This window comes from Lepidothrix coronata, unplaced genomic scaffold (assembly GCF_001604755.1).
Source record: "Lepidothrix coronata isolate B3197 unplaced genomic scaffold, Lepidothrix_coronata-1.0 Scaffold145, whole genome shotgun sequence".
Classification (NCBI taxonomy): domain Eukaryota; kingdom Metazoa; phylum Chordata; class Aves; order Passeriformes; family Pipridae; genus Lepidothrix; species Lepidothrix coronata.
In genome coordinates, this window is record NW_016690325.1 from 219285 (window position 1) to 238177 (window position 18893).

An 18893-nucleotide genomic window follows, 5' to 3' on the forward strand; every position below is an offset into this window, starting at 1 on the left:
ATCACTCGTGAATGGGATGCTCCTGTCCTGCCTTCTTGAGCACTGTGGTGAAGAAAGCTTCCTGGACTGCTCCTCTGGCTCAGTTGCTGTCTCTTCAGCAGTTCGAGGCTCTGAAAGGTCTGGTTCTTTCCTCTGGGTGTGGCAGGAATATCAAAAGTGAGAAAAAGAGGTCGCTTGCTTGCTTGTGCATAGCTTTCCTCTTGGAAGAGCTTAAGGCATCACAGGTACAGTGCTCTCATTAGGCTCCAGGTTAGCACATGAAAATGGATTATTGCTTCTGAAAAGCAGTTGTAACGCTGACTGTTGACAAAGAAACCTGACGTGTTGGTTGTTTTCAAGTGTCACTTGTATCATCTTTCAAAGCCCAGAGGTCTTTCACATAAAGCGTCAGTTGGAGTTAATTTCCTTCATTTGAATATATGCAGGAACTTGGCTTGAAAAATAGTGTGAGGAAATAATTGGCTGGGAGACTAAAGAGTCACTGACTTGTCTGCCCCTTTGCCCTGCTGACCCAGAGCAGTGTGGGTTAATGAGTTTTACCTTTGGACTTCGCTTCTGTACAGTACTGCTGAAACTTTTTGAATGCACGGGTTTTAAACAGCTCTGCTGAATCAGGACCATTGTGATCTTACTGTGGAAGTTGTACCTCTCATTTATCATTTTCATTTATTGTTTTGGAGGCTGAGGATAAGGATTTTTATGGTTACACACAGAGTGATCATAAAAAGGACTAGGACTATGTTCAGTTAAATAATAAGCCATGCAATTCCCTTCGTTTCACTGGATTACAGGAATCCTAAGTCTTTACTTAGTCCACTGCCATGGATATTGTCTATTTTTCCAGGAATCTGGATCATCTTTCTTTTCAGGCTACTCGTAGAATTTTTTTGATCCAAATGTTCTAAATAGGAGGATCTTAGGAAACTTTTACAGAGAACAGGGACTACACATTTAATAAAGGGCTTTAAGAAGAAAGCGTCTGAAGCAGGATTGGCATCCTATACCATACATAGAAGCACACACCTAGTCTAGGCTGTGACCTTACTTGTAATCTGATAAGAAAAAGGGCTTAAGTTTCAAAATAGTAGCTGCTGGTTTCAGCATTAAGTCTTAAATCATGTGAATCTGATGTGTTTATATTACACAAACACACGCATATGTTTTGAGATCACTGGTCATGCGTAATTTGGAGTTCTGAATTTAGGGAATTAGGTCCATCAGTGGCATAGATAAATCACCTGTGTTAATGAATAGGACCCTTTCATAATGCTGTTTGTTGCTTTTAATGAGAGGACAGCTTATTGTGTACTTCTCTAGTTTTGGTGTTAAAAGGAAGGCAGAATGTGAAGGAGCATTATACTGTTGATTTCTCACTTTTCATGTCTCCAAAAATGGGAATTCATTGACCACAGAAGGGAAGAAAAAGGATGAAAATAATTGTGATTGAGTAATCTGAGATATTAGATATGGTGATGTCTCCTCTTTCATGCCTTTCTGTTAAATGAGGCCTCTTAGAGTATTGGCTGTTCAGGAGGAGACAGGCTGAGAACAGGAATGAAGTGTGTAGGAGGAGGGACAGAAAGAGCTGGATGCACTGTGGGGGAGGATATGAGTACACTGCTTTTAACCACAAATGAACAAAAACTAGCTGAGCTGCAGGTGGAGTTGTCCAGAAGCAGGGAGGAAGGGCTCCAGAAACCCAGCCTCTGATGGAGGGAACCCACATGGACCACCAGCACAGGCTGCTTTGCCCTGTGGCAGGGCTGGGCTCCCCAGTACTGTAATTGTCTGATCCCCTGGGATTCACTGGCCTGTTGGAGGCAAGAGAGGAATTTGGTGCCAGGTTTATCTCTCCCTGCTGCTGTATCTTTGTGCATTTTTAGCTGATTATTGTCAATAATGGGCATCTGAAAGGGCTGGAAAGAGAAGAATCACAGAATGTACTGATTTGGAAGGGAGCCATGAGGATCATCAAGTCCAGCTCTTAGCCCTGCACAGGACCATCTCCAAGAGTCACACCATGTGCCTGAGAATATCATCCAAACACTTCTTGAACTCTGTCAGGCTTGATGTTGTGACACTTCTCTGGGGAGCCTGTTCCAGTGCCCAGCCACCCTCTGGGTGAAGAACCTTTTTCTAATATCCAACCTAAACCTCCCCTGACACAAATTCAGGTCATCCCTCGGGTCTTGCCACTGGTCACCACAGTGCCTGCCCCACCTCTTCCTCTCACAAGGAAGTTTTAACTGCAATGTCTCCCCTCAGTCTCCTCTTCTCCAGGCTGAACAGACCAAGTGCCTTCTGCTGCCCCTCATATGGCTTCCCCACAAGACTCTTCACCATCCTTGTTGCCCCCTCCTTCGGACACTCTCTAATGGCTTAATATCTTTCTTATTTTGTGGTGCCCAAAGCTGCCATAATATTCAAGGTGAGGCTGCCCCAGTGCAGAGCAGAGTGGGACAATCCCCTCCCTCGACCGGCTGGTGATGCTTTGCCTGATGCCCCCCAGCACACAGTTGGCCCTCCTGGCTGCCAGGGCACTGCTGACTCATTCACCTTGCCATTGGACAGGACTCCCAGGTCCCTTTCCTGGCACTGCTTTCCAGCATCTCATTCCCCATGTCTGTACATGCATCCAGGTTTGCCCCATCCCAAGTGCAGAATCCAGCACTTTCCCTTGTTGAACTTCCTATGGTTGGTGATTGCCCAGTTCTCTCATTTGTCCGGGTCTCTGTGAGGCCTCCCTGCCTTCCAGGAAGTCAGCAGATTTTTCCACTTTAGTGTCATCTGCAAACTTGCTTCGTATCCCTTCTAGTCCTGCATCCAAGTCATTTATGAGGATGTTGAAGAGCACAGGGCCCAAAATGGAGCCCTGGGGAACCCCCCTAGTGACAAGTCACCAGTCTGATGTTACCCCACTCACTGTTGCCCTTTGTACTCGACCCATGAGCCAATTGCTCACCCACCACATGTTGTGTTTATCCAACTGTGCTGGACATTTTGTCCAGAAGGATCCTGTGAGAGACAGTATCGAAAGCTTTGCTGAAATCAAAGAAGATTGTATCAGCTGGCTTCCCTTGATCAGCTGGGTGTGTTACCTCGTCATAAAAGAAAATCAGGTTTGATAAGCAGGACTTTCCTCTAATGAAGCCAGGATGTGACCAATGACTGTGTTGTCTTTCAGGTGTTTTTCGATACCTGTCAGAATAATCTTTTCTGTAAGTTTACCAGGCACTGGAGTGAGACTAACAGGCCTCATTCAAGAAGGCCAACAAGCTCATATTTGAGCAGTGTAGGAAGCAGCACAGGCACTGAGATCTGTTTTAACAGATGATCCTGGCAACAGTATTTCAGCAGCCCGTGAGGCATTCAGGTGTACTCATGTGAAGGGTGCTTCAGTCTTTACAGTGTGGTTTTGGATAGTACTTATTTGAAAGCCATTCTGTCTACTTGAACTGACAGACTAGTGGTCCTCCCCTCATCTGTACTTACTTTCACAGCTCTGTGTAAAACAAAAGAAAAGCTGCAGAATTTTTCTGAAATAAACATTCTCTCTCAAAGCAAATCTTCCTCAGGTGCAAAGCTGGAGTTCTACAAAGACGACAGCCTTTGCTTTTGATGAAGGTTAGAAATTTTTTATGATACAGTTTCCAAAATTGCTATCCCCTAATTCAGAGCATGAAGTTTTGAATTTTGTCATGTGGCCTGTTCTCCACTAGGTGTTGAACTGAAACTATCCACATTAATTGTAGTCCCTCTTTTCCCTTATGTGTGGAATAACGTATTGTGGAATAATTACTGTTCTGTTAGTTCTGCCTTAAACTTTGCACTAAATCTTACTTGATATGTGGCTCTTTATTCTTAAGGAAAGTTACTTTAATAGATTAAAATCTTAGTTTTGCTGTTGAATAATGGAAACAGTTTTGCACAAATGAGACTTTAAACAAAGAGGCTTGTTGAAGTTATTTGTTCCTTATGGAAGTTAAATGAAAATCTGCTCAGTGGTACTTTGAGCTTTGGTGTTGTTTTTTTAGTAATGGTACAAAACTGACTTAATGTGGTCTAGTTATTATTTAAAAGCAAGTAAAATGTTTATGTTTCTTTTCTAGTGGCTGGCAGGAAGCATTACAGAAGTCTCACACTGGGTGGTGAATGAGATCTGTAGCATAGATGAGTGTTCTGTGTTACTTGCAACATTCACCTATTATTCTCCCATGGATTTTCTGAAGCAGGAATATATGTTTTTATGCCTTACTTTTGATATTTAACGTCCTGTTAAATGCTGAATTTGCTGGCAGAAAAAAAAAATCTGCAAGTTCATTTTTATGAACTGTTACTTTCAATTTGAGCATTAGTGGCATTGCTGTTCTAGTGAACTAACCATTCCTTATTTATGTTAAGCCTCTCTTTGTAGTCATTGAGTACCTCAAAAATTGTCGACCCATACCATAAGAATAACAAAGAAAAAACCCTACAGTAAATAGTAGGGTCATTCACACCTTGCTTTGACAACTGACAAAATAAACAAAAGAACTTGGCAACAATCGTGAGGTAGGAAAAGGTATTTGCTTAGTGCTTGGACTCCCCTTTGTGAGCAGCAGCCTTCCACAAATACAGAATCAATGAGCAGTTCAGGTCAGAAGGGACTTCTGGGGCCCGGTGGTGTGAGCCCCTGCTCAGTGCAGGGCTTCAGCCCTGGAGCGTGTTCCTCAGGACCTCGTCCAGGCATTGTGAATTCACCCAAGCCTGGAGTTACCACAGCCTCTCTAGACTGCATGGTCCAGGATTTATCTGCTACCACTATGAATTTTTTTTTTCTCTCCCCTTTTATCCAGTTAGAATTTACCTTGCAGCAACTTGCTGCTTTGTCTCTCGTTTTTTTAACTCGTTGTATTCTCTGAGAATAGTCCTCCAGACTGACTGAAAGCACCTTTCTCAGCATCCCTGCTTGTTTGTCATAGGCCTCACCACCCAGCCATCACAGTGGTCACCCACTGGGCTTCCTCTCATTTTTCATATCTCTTTCTTGTAGTCCAGGGGCCTCAAACTGCATACAGATGTAGTCTCATGGGCACCAGTTAGACCTTTTATTCACTTTTTCCTTTTGATCAACTCAAACCAGTCCATGTTTCACCCTTATAGCTGCAGGGTCTTACAGTTTACTGGAGTTCAGCTTTTTGCTTAGGTTGACATTTCATGTATGCATTCTGTATTTTATTAGTGTGGTAATACTACTTCAAATCAATGAAGAGAGCTGCTTTCAGACTGAATGGAATTTTGAATTATTCTGAGAACATTAGGGTAACTGGGAATTTTGCCAGCTAGAAAAGGATCATTAATTATAGCTGATTTGACTGTAATATATTAGTTTGAAGTTGGACTTGAGTGTTAATTTTATATGAGTCCTAACTTCCTGAAACTCCTGTTTCTGAGAATTCTGTAGTATTTGCATAGTAGGCTAGCACTGTGCATTATCCATGTGCAGAATAGTTCTTGGCTTGCTACAACCAATTCTAACTCCTAAACTTGCAGGGTTACTGTCTGATTTATTTTGCATGTCTCGGGCACTTCAGTGCGGGCAACTCCGCTTTGTTCTTCTGTGAAATGAGGGCTACCTGCTAAGAAAAAGGTAAATACAGAATATTGTGGTTTTGATAAGTATTTTATTAAACTCTGCTCTTTTTTGCCAGAATTCTAGAGAAATTTCCAAGTTACCCTGTTGCAAGCTATCAGGTGTCCTGTACTGCTAACTTGTATTGTATTCCTGTTTCTCTAGCTGTGGAAGTCTTTTTTTTTCTTTTCCCCCAAACCTGCAGGTATCTGTTACACCGTAAAGCATCGTTGTCCTTGATTCTTACTGAGCATACTGGAATGTCAGTGGCTGGAAAACTGTATTTATAAAATGTCATAGGAATTTATAAAATATGGTTCTGTTGTTAGTTACCTTTTCCATAGGTAGGTCAACATGTAGGCTGTCTGGCTCTGTTTCTGTTAGATTTGTTTATCCATAAACCATGCATTGTTTTTCCTTTGGTCTGACCTTTGGCAATCTCCCAGAGATAAAATTCTGCAACCCCTGCTTTTGTATGTATTTTTGGAATCCTTTTCAAAGCATAACTTTTGACTTGTTTACGCAGGTTCTTTGCCATAGTCAAAATGCTTGAACTTTTTCTATGATGTTCTGTTCTGTTGGTTGGGGGTTTTTTGTTTTGTTTTGCGGATTTTCTGTTATGTGTTTGGGTTTGGTTTTTTTTCCAAAGTCTAAGTTGACCTAGAGGTGATCTGAAATTGGGAACAGGGAATGTAAGAATTGGCAATCACTGTGTCTAGTGAATTATTTCTAGGAACCAGTGTTACCTGGTCATGAGTACCAAGTGCTGGCTTTTACCTGTGGAGGATGTAGATTTAGGGCCTTTCAGGAGACTTTGGTGTGTCTCCCAACAAGAGTGCCTTCTCAAGTCCGTCAGTTCTCCAGTCATCATGATTTATGTGTCAGTCTTGTTCCTCCACTAATCAGGTGACAAAAATTTCTTTGATAGAATACGTTGCTGGTTTTTCAGGGTTTATTTTCTCAGCCTCTGGAAATTGTTTAATTTGCAATATCTAGAGGTGAGAACTCTTTATTCTGTTTATTGAGGGTAAGTTAGGAGAGTTATGATTGGTACAAAATGCAAACGGTCATTGGAGGATGAGAAGAAAACAATATTATTATACCTTTTGCCTAAATTCCATAATAGAACGTTTCCTAGGTAGTGTTAATTGAATTAATACTATGTCAGATAAGGTGACTGGACACTTTTGCTCACAATGCAGCAAATACTTAATAAAATTTATCTTATGTGTTTTGCCTAATAGATGCTCTATGTTACTTAAAATGTTTTGTTTCAGTGTAGTTTTCTGGATGCCTTGTGGAAAAATGTCTGTGGAGACATCTCTTACACTGCTTATGTGCTCAGTGTGGGTTTACCTAGTTCTGAGGATTAGTATCTGCTTACTTTGTCTAAAGTCCATTACACATGGAATTTGTCTGCCTTGGGTAGGCCGAGGGGCTCAAGACCTTAGTGCTCTCTCCTTGTGTAGTTTAACAGGGATTGTCAGGGTCTTCCCAGCAACAGCTGAAATGAACTTTGACTTGCCTGTGTTTCTTTCTTGCTTCTTAAGAATACGTGCAAGTCCGATACTCATTTGAAAAAATGTCTTTCAAGATAAATTTGCTCTACAAAATATGAACCTTTTGAACTCTCTCCACTATCCTTGTTTTTCATCTGCTCTGCTCATGAGACTGGTAAGTCCTTCCGGTAGTTAATGTGCATGACTATTCCACTTGTTTTGTCTTCTAAAAATAACCTTCTCAATTGAAAGACTAATTAAAATTTGAATGTGAGCTTGCCTCTTGAGAGCAGGAAATGTTGCTTGTGTTTTTAAAACTTGTAACAAAAATTTCTTGCAATTGCAAATTAGTGTCGGGTAAACGCAGATCAGAAATTGCATCAGTCTGCAGGAGCGGGGTCAGTTTCTAGATAATTTTCATACTTTTTTTTGTTTCTATACTCCAACTGTCTTTTTAAGAGTAAGGAACACATTTACTTGCAAATGTAATCTATGCTAGATCAGTGTTAGTCTACCATAGAGCAACATATGCCATCTCACTTTTCTTTTGCTTGCAATTGTCCTTCTGTGCCGCATGCCAGGAATTCAGGTACTGCAGAACTTTGTCTAAGGAGCCATGGCAAAATAGTCACAGCAACACAGTTAAAATTCAGGTTTTCTGAAGAACTCAAATACTCTAGTCATGAAAACTCCTAAATCCTAAGCTCCTCTACCCTTTTGTTTCAGGAAACTGGTATACCTTGAAAATTCTGGGGAAAAAAACACCCTGTGTGTGTCTTGGAAGTCCAGGTGTAGGGGTGTGTGTGTGCACCAACAGGTGTCAGTGGGTGTATATGTGTCCACCTTGCTCAGCTCCACCCTCTGACAGCTACTGTGTTGGAGCTCATCCTTTTTTTCCTGTTCTTTGTACCAGAGAAATTGTTCCTTGACTCTGGTGATACCAACTTCAGGAGTATCTGGTTGGGCACAATATTGAACCTGCCTGGCTAGAGGAGACTTTGAGCCTTTAAAGGGAGGAGATTTACAGCTGACTTCAAGACCTGGAATAAATTGGCAACAGAAACCATGGCAGCACTGTCTGCTGCTTTTAGAGGACAGGTTTATGTACGGAACTGGAGGGCTTGGTGGGAGGTGGTGACCTCTTGAGAGGTGACTTCACATAAGAGACTAACCTTGCTTGGGACAAAGCACATCTGAAATGTGGAAAAAGCGAATAGTTGAATTTTTGTGGAGCTGCTGCTCACAACTCCTCACATGCTCATTGATAGAGGCTGCTATCAACTCGTCACAGGGCAGTAAGTGCTGGCAGTTGTGTTACAGACTTCCTGTCTGTTTGCAAAGAGGATTGGAAAGAACTAGATAAACTTGCTGCTTCGGTGGTGATGCAGGACCTTGTTTAAAAACACAAGCTTGAAAAAGCTGTACAGGTGCCATATGGGTAGGTTTGACTTGATTACTTGTTACTGATGTGGTTATAATTTTATTTTTTTTTAATTTGATTGAGGCTTAAAGCCTGTCCGTGACAGCACACAAAGCTACATAAGTACGGGCAAGACATAAATGTGCAGTGCATATATGGCAACTATTCAGTAAGTTTAGCTTAGCAGTGCTTATAGAACCAAAATGAAATGGTTCTTAAGTTTTATTAAAAATAAGAATTTCCTGACACTGCTGAACTTGTCTCTTGGTATTGACTTCCTCTTTTCCCCACAGAAAAGGCAGCTGGGCAGGTTAAGATACAGGGGTGATGCAGTATCTGTATGTTCAAGCAAAAGCTTGTTCCATCTCTGTCCTATATCACAGGATGGTATTTGTATGTATGTAAAAATTAACTCTGGAGTTAGAATTAAATTCTCTTCAGGCAGGTATTTCTTCTTCTTAGCTCAATTAAAATAACAAGGTTAAACAGCTGTTCGGTGCCAAATACCGTTTTTAGGGAACTGTGCAAAAAGCAATTTTCTATTTGAAACGTGACCTCAATTTAACTTCTGTGCTTGGCTTTTCTAAAATAAGAAGCTGCAGACACTTCGTGTAAAATAGTTAGCACGTACAATGGGAATGCAGATGTAACCCGTGACACTTTAATGGCTCCACACTAATGATACTGCAGACACGAGGTGTCATGTCAGAAATTCCTGTTAATGTCCCTATTGTAAATCAGCATGATGTGCTCTAATGGTTGTGAAGAGGGCAATGAGACCGAGATAACGATCAGCACGTGATCTTTTCTTTCCAGGCACGTCAACCCTTTTCTACATTCAAGATCTCAAATTAATTTTGTTATCCTAAAGCACTTGTAATGAAAGTTTGGTATCTTTTAGCCAAGCATTTCTGAGCTCGTCTTTGGAGTAAAGGTCTGTTTAAGTTTTGTGGGTTTTTTTGTGGTTTTGGTTTTTTTTTTCCCCCCCTAAGTAGAGAAGTTTTGCTTATTATTAACCTGTATTTTCCGTTAGGTAAGGTCTCCTTAAGTTACCTTTAGAGTGGAATTTTTCTTAGTGAATTTTTTCAGAAGTGAGACTGCTTAGTACTTTTCTTGGAAATCCGAGGGAGCTGTGTTAGCATGGGAAGAAAGTAATTCCATTTTGTGCTGTGGCAGTAGAAAAATTGAAGGTTTTACTATATATATGGCAGAAATCCTTACTTCCTTCTAAGGCAGTTGCAGTAGGTATTAAGTAGGCTAAATAACCATGAGCCTGAGAGAAATTCCCTTCATAAAGATACCCTATTTCTGCAGGATGTTTTCTGAAACACACTTAGACCTTAAAAGGAGTGCTTAGTGGTGAGGTAGAAACTGGGTCCATGCACAACCTTTTCTGTTAGGATTACTTAGGTTTAATTGTAGCCTGGAGCTACAACTAATTTATAAATTAAATTCTTGATTTTTATTTATGGGACCTCTGATTCTGTGATAATTATGGAAGTTTGATCATATTTTAAGGGTTTGCTTTCAGTCCAGAAATCTCAAGTAGTGTTTTTGTCAGGACCCTGTGGTGGTGTCCTGATTTTTTGCAAAGCTCTGCAGAAATTGAACTGGAGAACATTGCATAGTTTGTTTGTTTGGGTTATTTTTCCCGTCCAGTTTTCTAAGATCAGCTGCAAATTAGGTGGCATCTCTTCTGCTCCTTCCATGCCATCCTGACTATCTTGTGGTTTACTTTGGCCTGTTCCAGTCGGGGCAGATCATGGTTTAATGTCCTCAGTCAAAGCAAGAAGAAGTTGTAGTTCGCTGTTCTACATCTGATTGTGCTGATATGTGACCTCTGATAATATTATGCCTTTTGGGAGTTTTGAGACTTTTTGGAGTTTGTAAGGATTGTGGACACCAGCAAAACACTAGAACTCAGGTGCAGACAGAGAGCAGGGGAAAAGGAGAGTGTGGAATGGGAGTTGTGTGTTGACCATGCCTGGTGCTTTCAGTTTAGTATATATATATTTTAAATTCAAAGTGAACTGACATAGTACAAAAAGGGGAAGAGATGCCTGGTGCCCTAGAACGTAGGGATAGAGAAGAGTGAGCTGAGCAAGTGCTGTGCCATCTGCTAGATAAGCTGTGGAACAGATTATTTATTATGATGCTCCCTCTAAAGGGAAAGTAGATAGTTAGGATTGTGGAATTGGATTGAAAGCAAGTGAGTGAGATTGACCTTTCCAGTTTAGTTCATCTTATGCGGGCCCTTGCAGCAGAGAGCTGTTCTATTTTATCATTCCAATTCATCTTTATTTTGCTCTTAGGATAAAGATCTACTGCTGCTCTTAAAATCCCTCAGAGGAGATTGGGGGGATTGTTGCTTGTATATACCCTTGTGCTAGCAACTTCTAATGTGGATAGATAGGGAGAGAACATTGCCTTTAATTTTCATGTTATCGCAGTGCTAATGAAGTGTGGTGAAAGCCTTTTACTTGCAGAAGAGGATTTGAATGTGAACAGAACTGTCACACAGGTGTGCTCCTTAGGGGGCTCTTTCACTGTCCCTGGTGCTACAAGTTCTCGTTTTCTCTTAAGACAGTCTGGAATTCGCTTTTGAAGCAGTAACAACCTGAAAGAAAACTTCTTGCAAGAACAGCCAGCCTGCCTAGCATTGTTTATCCTGTTTACATGCCGTGATTTTTATGATGTTATTCCTGTCATGCTTTCCTTTTTACTCTTATATGTATTTTAGAGCTAAATTGATATTTCTCCGTTTTAAATTAACTGAACACATATGTAAAAATTAATCTTTTTTCTGTCTCTCTTTATATATTTTTTTCCCTGGTAGCTGGCTCAAATGATAATATAAATCCATCCTCTCTGGTCTTAGATGTTATGAAATGGGCAAGGGTGAGAAAATGACATGCAGAAGCCCTTCAGGCCAATCAGAATGGAATCTGTGTATTGACAAGGTGAAGGAACTACTGATGGAAAGACATTAAATTCAACTGAGATACCTTTCTTGGAAATTATTTTTGTGATATTCTCTGTTTCCCAGCAGTTGATGAATGCTTTAGTTAGCTTATAAATCTGTAAGTAGTCTCACAGCTGTAATGATGAGCCACAGGAAAGTCTCATAACACTGAAATAGGAGTATGCTAGTTAGAGAGAAAAAAAGCAAAACTTTGGGTTTGATCCAATAGTTTACCTGTAGGATTATAATGTCATGCTTTGAAAAAAGGTGAAAGGGGGGGAAAATGGCAGCATATTTCTATGTTTTTCATGTTGTTACTCTTTAGTGCTTTCCCTACAAGTGTTTACTCTGTATCTTTATACTGTTTCTTATTTTGTGTGGGGTAGGGTACGAGAAAGCTTGAAAGGGGTTTGTAGAAGTACAGTTACTGCTTAGCTTTGACATCAGTTGTGATTGACTTGCGTGATTTCTGTACCTAAACACTCTGTTCTTATCTTTTAATATGATAATCTGTTCCTGGTTTGAATTTCAAGGTAACTGTATCCTTGTGATACAGAATCATGTGATAATTTGTATAAATATGTGCATATTTAAGGATGGCAGTGCACCCTATTAACTTCAACACGCTGACGTTTTTACCTCAATTGTCTTCCTCATATCAAACATTTCTTCTGTATTGCAGCAATGTTCTCTCCGTTGGTATGGCTGTGATATTTTTCGTGTCAGCTGATACAAAGTGGCCAGGAAAACTGACTTTTTAGTGTCTAGGTTGTTCCTATTACAGATTTAGGAATTAGGCTGTACTTATTATGGATTCAGCCCTTTTGGAACATGCAGCTCAATATACTTCTATTTACCAAACTTCCACACTTGATGTGCATGAAACAGTCTGTACTCAATGAGCCAACACACTGGGCATTAGGGTAGTAACTGTAAGGAAAAGAAGTAATGGCAGACTGGAAGCATCCATGGTGCTAGAGCTGCCTGCTGATTGCAGCAGCAAAAATACTTTTGTCTCTGGATTATTTTTTCTTTTAAATGAGGGAGCAAAAGTCTATAGTCGGGTTTCCAGAAAAACCTACCACGAGGTGAGTAAATAACTGAGCCAACCTGTATATATTTGAATACTTGCTAAACTAGACAATAGGACAAAAGAAAATTTGTTACATTAATAATGCAGACATGCTGTGGGTGTAGAATATCTATTGTGCTGCTGAAGGAGCTGAGTGCATGAGGTCTGGTCTGTACTGCATGTCCAGTTTTGGAAAAATGTAGCTGTGGTATAAAAATGGAAGTCTGGCCTATTGCTTTATGATTAAAAAGTAGCAACATCAATAAAACTAATTCAGTTTTTAGTGGCTTTGTGCCTGGCTTTGACTGTTCCTGCAGTGTTTAAGCTGGTTGAGACATTTCAGAGTTAATAAAATGTCTTCAGAATTAATATGTTTTGATAGCAGCTTTTAAGCTTATTCAGGAAAAATAATCTTTTATGAAAGCAGATCAAATACGGTAAAAGGCTACTGTGTCTCCAACTTTTTTGTAATTTTTGGTAGAAGTGTGTTGTAACAGGCAGGTAGAGAATGTTTACTCAGCAAGAGATTGTGTCTTAGTATTTTTTTAAAGGACTGAGGCTGAATGGTCTGTGGAGGCTAAAAAGGAAGGCCACCTATAGAAAGTTGGAAAATGAACTTTTTTTTCATCTACTAGAAGTTATTACTTAACAAAGTCCATTGCCTGGTATGGTGATAATACTGCATGATTTATCTTTTGAGAATGGGAAACAGTGTCTGTCAGCTCAACCACAAGAGGAGTTGGAATATTTGATTGGGATACATAAGGTCAGCAGATTGTCTGTCCTTCTGCTTGTTATAATTAATAACCCTTTTTTTTTAATCAAACCTTTTTTTCTTTTTAGGAATTTGTTTACCAGAAAGCAAAGTGCAAGATTTGAAAAACAAAATGATGTGGGATGGAAGTTTTTTGGAAAAGTACCTCTCAGAGAAAACTCACAGAAAGATCCCAAGAAAATGCAAAAGGTATTTGTTTAATTCTGTGTTAGGATTAATGGTGAATGTAGAAGCCAGTTAAGTTTATGATCTGTATATATGACTGAGCAGCCTATTTGTTTGATGAGTTGTGCACAATTTCTTGGGCAGTAGCAAAGAAGGTTCTTAGTTGAAATTTTACTTCCATTATAACAGTGCCATTCAAAAAAATGTGGTCATTATATTGACTACTCCATGAAAACACATACCACTTGAGTATAAAGCATTTCTTGTGAAGATTCAAAGTATATGATTTTTTTATTTTTTTTATAATCAAGTTTACCTAATTTGAAAATATTTCTAGTATCTTATTTTTGTTCTGGCTTTCACTGGTTTGTGGCCTTTGTGCCAAAGATCCATCTATAACAGGCTGTTTGAAGGGAAATTGTGGTCTTCTGGCCTTGGCTTATTTCTGCTTAAATAGTAATTAAAAATACATAAATTCAAGATAAAGTGAATGTGATAAAGTGCTTGTGTTAGAATGCTTGTTTCGCCCATTCCTTGTTTTCTGAGGTACTTGCTGTTTGGAGCTGAAATTTTCCATGTGTTGGCCTTGATGAAAATTTGGTTATTGACTTGAAATGTTGGAACAATACAGTACAGTTCAGGATAAGTGAGAGGAATAAATATTTTTTCCTTGTCCAAATAGCTGGATTTCAATACACACTCAAAATGGAGTGTGTATTGAAATTATTTATTGAAATGGTTCCTTCTTTGCATATCACTTCTCAAGCTGTGGCATTATAACATTGTTGAAAACAACATTTCAGAGAACTGATTCTAGTACAGATAAACCCAAGCATTTGGCTAGTGAATCAAATGACCTGCCTTTCCAGTGGGGAAAATCTTGTGAAATCCAGCTATGTGGGCAGCAGTTCATGAGCTGCTCTTTCAGTGACAAGAAAACAGCCTCTTTCAATCTGCCTGACTCGATCTGGGGGTTTGGGATTTCATATAGGCATGTCATGGGTTTGGGCTTTTGTTGTATTTTGCTCCTTGCTTCCTTGTTCAAACCACTGTGGGAATGGGAAGGTTTGCATGGAAAGAGAGAACATGTAGTAAGAACTTCAAAACCAGCTGCAGTGTGTGAAATGCAAATGCTTGTTTGAAGGACTGTGGTGCTTAATTTAGGGTAAAGTACTCTGGAAATCCATGTGTCATGTCACTGGGCTTAGCTGTAGTTGGGCTGTTCATAGAAATGAAATTCAGGCAGCTTTTTGAACTTGTCACTGTGCTTAACCATTCAGGCTTTTTCTACAGCTTGTCTTGATACAATTAACAGTTCTGAAGTGTTCACCAAAGATTTTTCATGACAGAATTGAAGAGGCCTAATAATCACAGTACTCTGACACTTAGCAGTATATTTTATTGTAGCACCTGTTCTTTAGTAAGTGGATAAATAATTTATTAATGTTTTTTGGTTGTTGCTGGTACTGTGAATATTTTTCCTTTACATCCAAACTGTCTTAAATAGTGAGTGTTCAGTGTTCCAAGAGCATTACAGCTTTGAATGGTTGTATTAAATGTGTTAGAAAAAAGTAGCTATTAAAGATTTATGTGGTATGGCATCCAAACATTATTGAGTTTCTGGCAAGATTGCAAGTCTAAAAAACAATTGTCTCCAGTGCCTCTTGGATAACAATAACTAATCCTTCCTAATTGATTTGGCACTTTCCTGAAGTTATTTTTGACATGCAGACTTTGAGACAGGAGTCGTGCTGTAAATCACTAATCTGAACTTCACCAACATCTAAAAGCACAGTCCAGGTTACCCCTCCCAGTTGCTTTAACAATGACAGAGTAGCACTTGTGTTGTAGAGTTTTTGCCCATTTAGAGGCACAATTTTAGCCCTTTGGTTTGTGCCTAAAGGAGTGGTGGGTGTCTGAGTGAAGGAGGTGACAGCATAGGGCTATTGGGATGATGCCTGTTGGCCAACAGCAGTGTCTTCACCTCTCTAGAAAAAAGAGTAGTAGGCCAGAGGAATTAATGCTGCAGCTCTATTTCACCCTTGAGGTTTGGAATTGATAACCAGGTATCTGGGGAAACCCATTTGATCTTACTTCCTTGGCATGAGCTCTTCGTGCACAAGAACTAAGATGACTGGTCCACCAAGCGATCCCTTCTCAAGTCTGCTTTTGCATTTGCTTCTGTACAGACATCAAAAAACCCCCTTTGTACCAGGTCACTAATTAGACCCTGTGACTATCCCATTCATTTGGCTCTGTGCTCCTGTAACGGAGTTCATTGGTATGTTTGTGGTTCCATCTTCTCATACCTTTTTTTATATCAATGAAAGATTATTTGTTTTCCAGAATGAGATGAGCAAAGTTGACTGCAAACTTAAATGGTCTTCTGAATGATAAGGATTGATGTGCTTTCGTGCATATTTTTAAAACTTATGTAAGGGGAACAATCTTTAAAATACGTTATTATTGTACATTGTTCTTATAATTTCCCCATAACAAGCTCATCTGGGATTGAAAGCCATTTCCCAGGAAAAATGCAGTTTTAAGATAAGTGCTTATGTGAAGTACAAAAGAGGAAAAAAAGGTAATTGAATTGTGAAGTATTTAAAAATTGATCTTAGGAAGACTAGTTCTTTTTTCCTTCCTGCCTTCTTGCTAAATAAATAAATAAATACATGATGAAAACTCCAGCCCCTCAAAGGTCAGTTGCCATTCGCAAGTTGCATATTGTTAAACCATGGCTGGAGATGGCCGTACATGTACAACTGAGCCAGGCACGGTATGTAAGGAGAAGAAGCACTTTTTTCCCCTTTGACCTCACACCAGAGGAGTAGTCAGACAGGTTTTTTGAGCACATAAGCCTTTTCTCAAGTCCTGTAAAAGCTGTTGTTCAGCAAGTGTATATAGAGCACAGCATCAGTACTCTATTTTAACAAAGTAGGAATTAAAATCACTGCAGCTAAGATGTCGCTTATCCTACTTTTAATGCTGGTAATATATGTGAATAGTAGTCTTCTGATGAAAAATCAATATTGGTGTATGCTCAGGTTGAGTTGTTTTACTGGTCACCAAGAGCTTTCTTATAGTTTTTATCCAGTTAAATGTTTTAAAGCTTAAAAGCAGTCAGAGCGAGTAGTCTTGGAGGAGCTGGAAGTGTGCTTGCAGTGGAGGTTTACGTGATCAATTTTTTATATCAGTTATCTTCAGGAATTCTGCTTGAGCAGGACTGGTTACGCCAGTTGCTTTTGCAACTGTGAAAATGCACCAAAAGTCAGATGACGGTACCTCACTGAGAATCACGACCAAAGTGGAATTCTTTTCCCTTCCACCTCAGTAGACTGAGGTGGGCTGTGCAGCCACTGTTTCTTTTAGAAACACTTCAAGATTGGCAAGCACAGAAGGTTTGAATATTGTATGTTTGCAACTTCTCCTCCCCCCCTTTTGTTAGTGAATTCTCTTAAAAAGAAATTCCTTTAAAAACCTCAAGAAGAGGCAACCAGCATATAATTTGGTTGTCTCCTCTCATGTGATCTGTCTTCACAGAACTTGTTTGCAACTGGTTAGTCAAGATTTTGTATATTAAGAGACTAAGGTATACAGGAAAGTCAGATTTTGGCTATATCCTAGGGACGCGTTATAGCTTTCTTCCCCAAAAAAATGAAATTACTTTTTTTCTGTAGTGTGTTTATTTTCATTTTTTTCTGCAATAGAAAAATCCATTTTTAATCAATGCATATTTTTTTCCCTTCCAAATGTTCTGTGACCCTATGAGGGCTGTTCAATTTAACTTCCACTATATGAGTTCCAATAAGAGCTCAATAGAATAACTTCATTTTCTTTGAGTTTCAATATCAGTAAAATTCAGCACGTATAACACTTGAGGCCTTTCAATAACAATCTTTACTCATAAATTCAGGTCTAAATATTTTATGATGTCATTTGCTGACACTCCATATAGTAATAATTAAAATTTCTAATGGCAGTTCCTTAATAATAAAAAATTAGCTATTATTTTTAACTTAGGGATTGTCATATATTCAAATTTATGAGGATTTATGTTCTGAAAGAATTCATAGTGTGCTCTTGGAGGAAATGAGAGTGGATGACTCTTCCCCCTCCATCCAGGAATAAGGATTTAAATAAATCAATTGCTGGAGAGTTGGATTCCTGCCCTGAAGTCACCGCTGATGGAAACAGCCTGCCCACCTCAGGTGCAGGGGAAAGCTGCAGGGGTTTATGTGCAGCTGTGCTTCTCTGTGCTTCTCTGTGCGAGGCCCCCAGAGCAGACTGCAGGCGTAGTGGTGGCAGAAGAGCTCAGAGCCAGGCTTTTCTGGACACCTGGCTTGTTCTGCCCTTGCCACTGCAGCTTCTCTGTGGTGACCACTGACAGCACCGGACGGAATGGCCTGAAGTTCTGTCAGGGGAGGTTTAGGTTGGATATCAGGAAAAGTTCTTCATCCAGAGAGTGGTTGGGCACTGGAACAGGCTCCCCAGGGAAGCAGTCACAGCACCAAGCCTGACAGAGTTCAAGAAGCATTTGGATGATACTCTCAGGCACATGGTGTGACTCCTGGGGATGGTCCTGTGCAGGTCCAGGAGCTGGACTTGGTGATCCTTGTGGGTCCCTTCTGACTCAGCATGTTCTGTGATTCTGAGTCAGATTGTTCAGATTTGGTAATCCCGTTAATACAATATTGCTTCTGTCATACAAGCTGCCAGCAGTGTTCCCATCCCTTCCTACCAAACTGTTTTGATTTTTTAAAAAAATCATTCCTGTATTTGTTTTTTTGGAGAAGAGGGGGAGGTGGAAAAGTCGAATTCTTTCTTGGTGTCAACTGTAAAATTTCCCAAGTGGACTGTCTTCAGCTGGAGGCAAAACAGTTCTTCTTTTTGGAGTGATGCGGTAACAGGAAATCAACATCATTTACCAATTATATTTTTCTGTAATAATTAGATGATGGATATGCTTGGGGTCAACATTCCAGTCAATTAAAATCAATTGTACTGAAGAGGCTTACTCTGCAACATCTGATAAAGTGCAAATGAGTTATTGAAACAGCAAAATACATTGCTTGGCTCAGATGATGCTTTGTTATGGGTTGAACAGTTAAGCTTATAACAGTACTCTAGGAAAAACCTTTGTAGGTTGAGTTGGGTTAGTTGTCATTCAAGTCAATCTTCACTTGATTTTTCTTTCAAGCTAGAAACCTAGCTGACTGATAAAATCACTTTACTTACTCTTTTTTCTGGCTTGAACCTCTTAGATGGAAAAGTGTTTCAGAGCAACAGCACCCAGCAAGAAATACAGAAAGAATTTACTACAACCCATGCTTTAGGCAGCCGGTGATAAAAGCTCCCGTTGAAAGTAGTGTGGTTTTTCCAAGTACAG

At 39.7% G+C, this 18893-nt stretch overlaps 1 protein-coding gene across 5 annotated transcripts in view; it reads left to right on the forward strand.

Moving 5' to 3' along the window:
• The window catches only part of TBC1D14 (TBC1 domain family member 14), a 70092-nt gene that overhangs the window by 9282 nt on the left and 41917 nt on the right, over positions 1-18893 (forward strand). For 3 of the 5 annotated variants that reach the window (XM_017828020.1, XM_017828023.1, XM_017828021.1), the window contains exon 3: positions 13408-13528. In XM_017828020.1, the coding sequence (XP_017683509.1) occupies positions 13408-13528 (121 nt within the window). Of the gene's footprint in view, positions 1-6497; positions 6518-7175; positions 7286-13407; positions 13529-18893 lie in introns of those variants that run through there. The other 2 variants (XM_017828026.1, XM_017828024.1) reach the window with 2 other exon arrangements.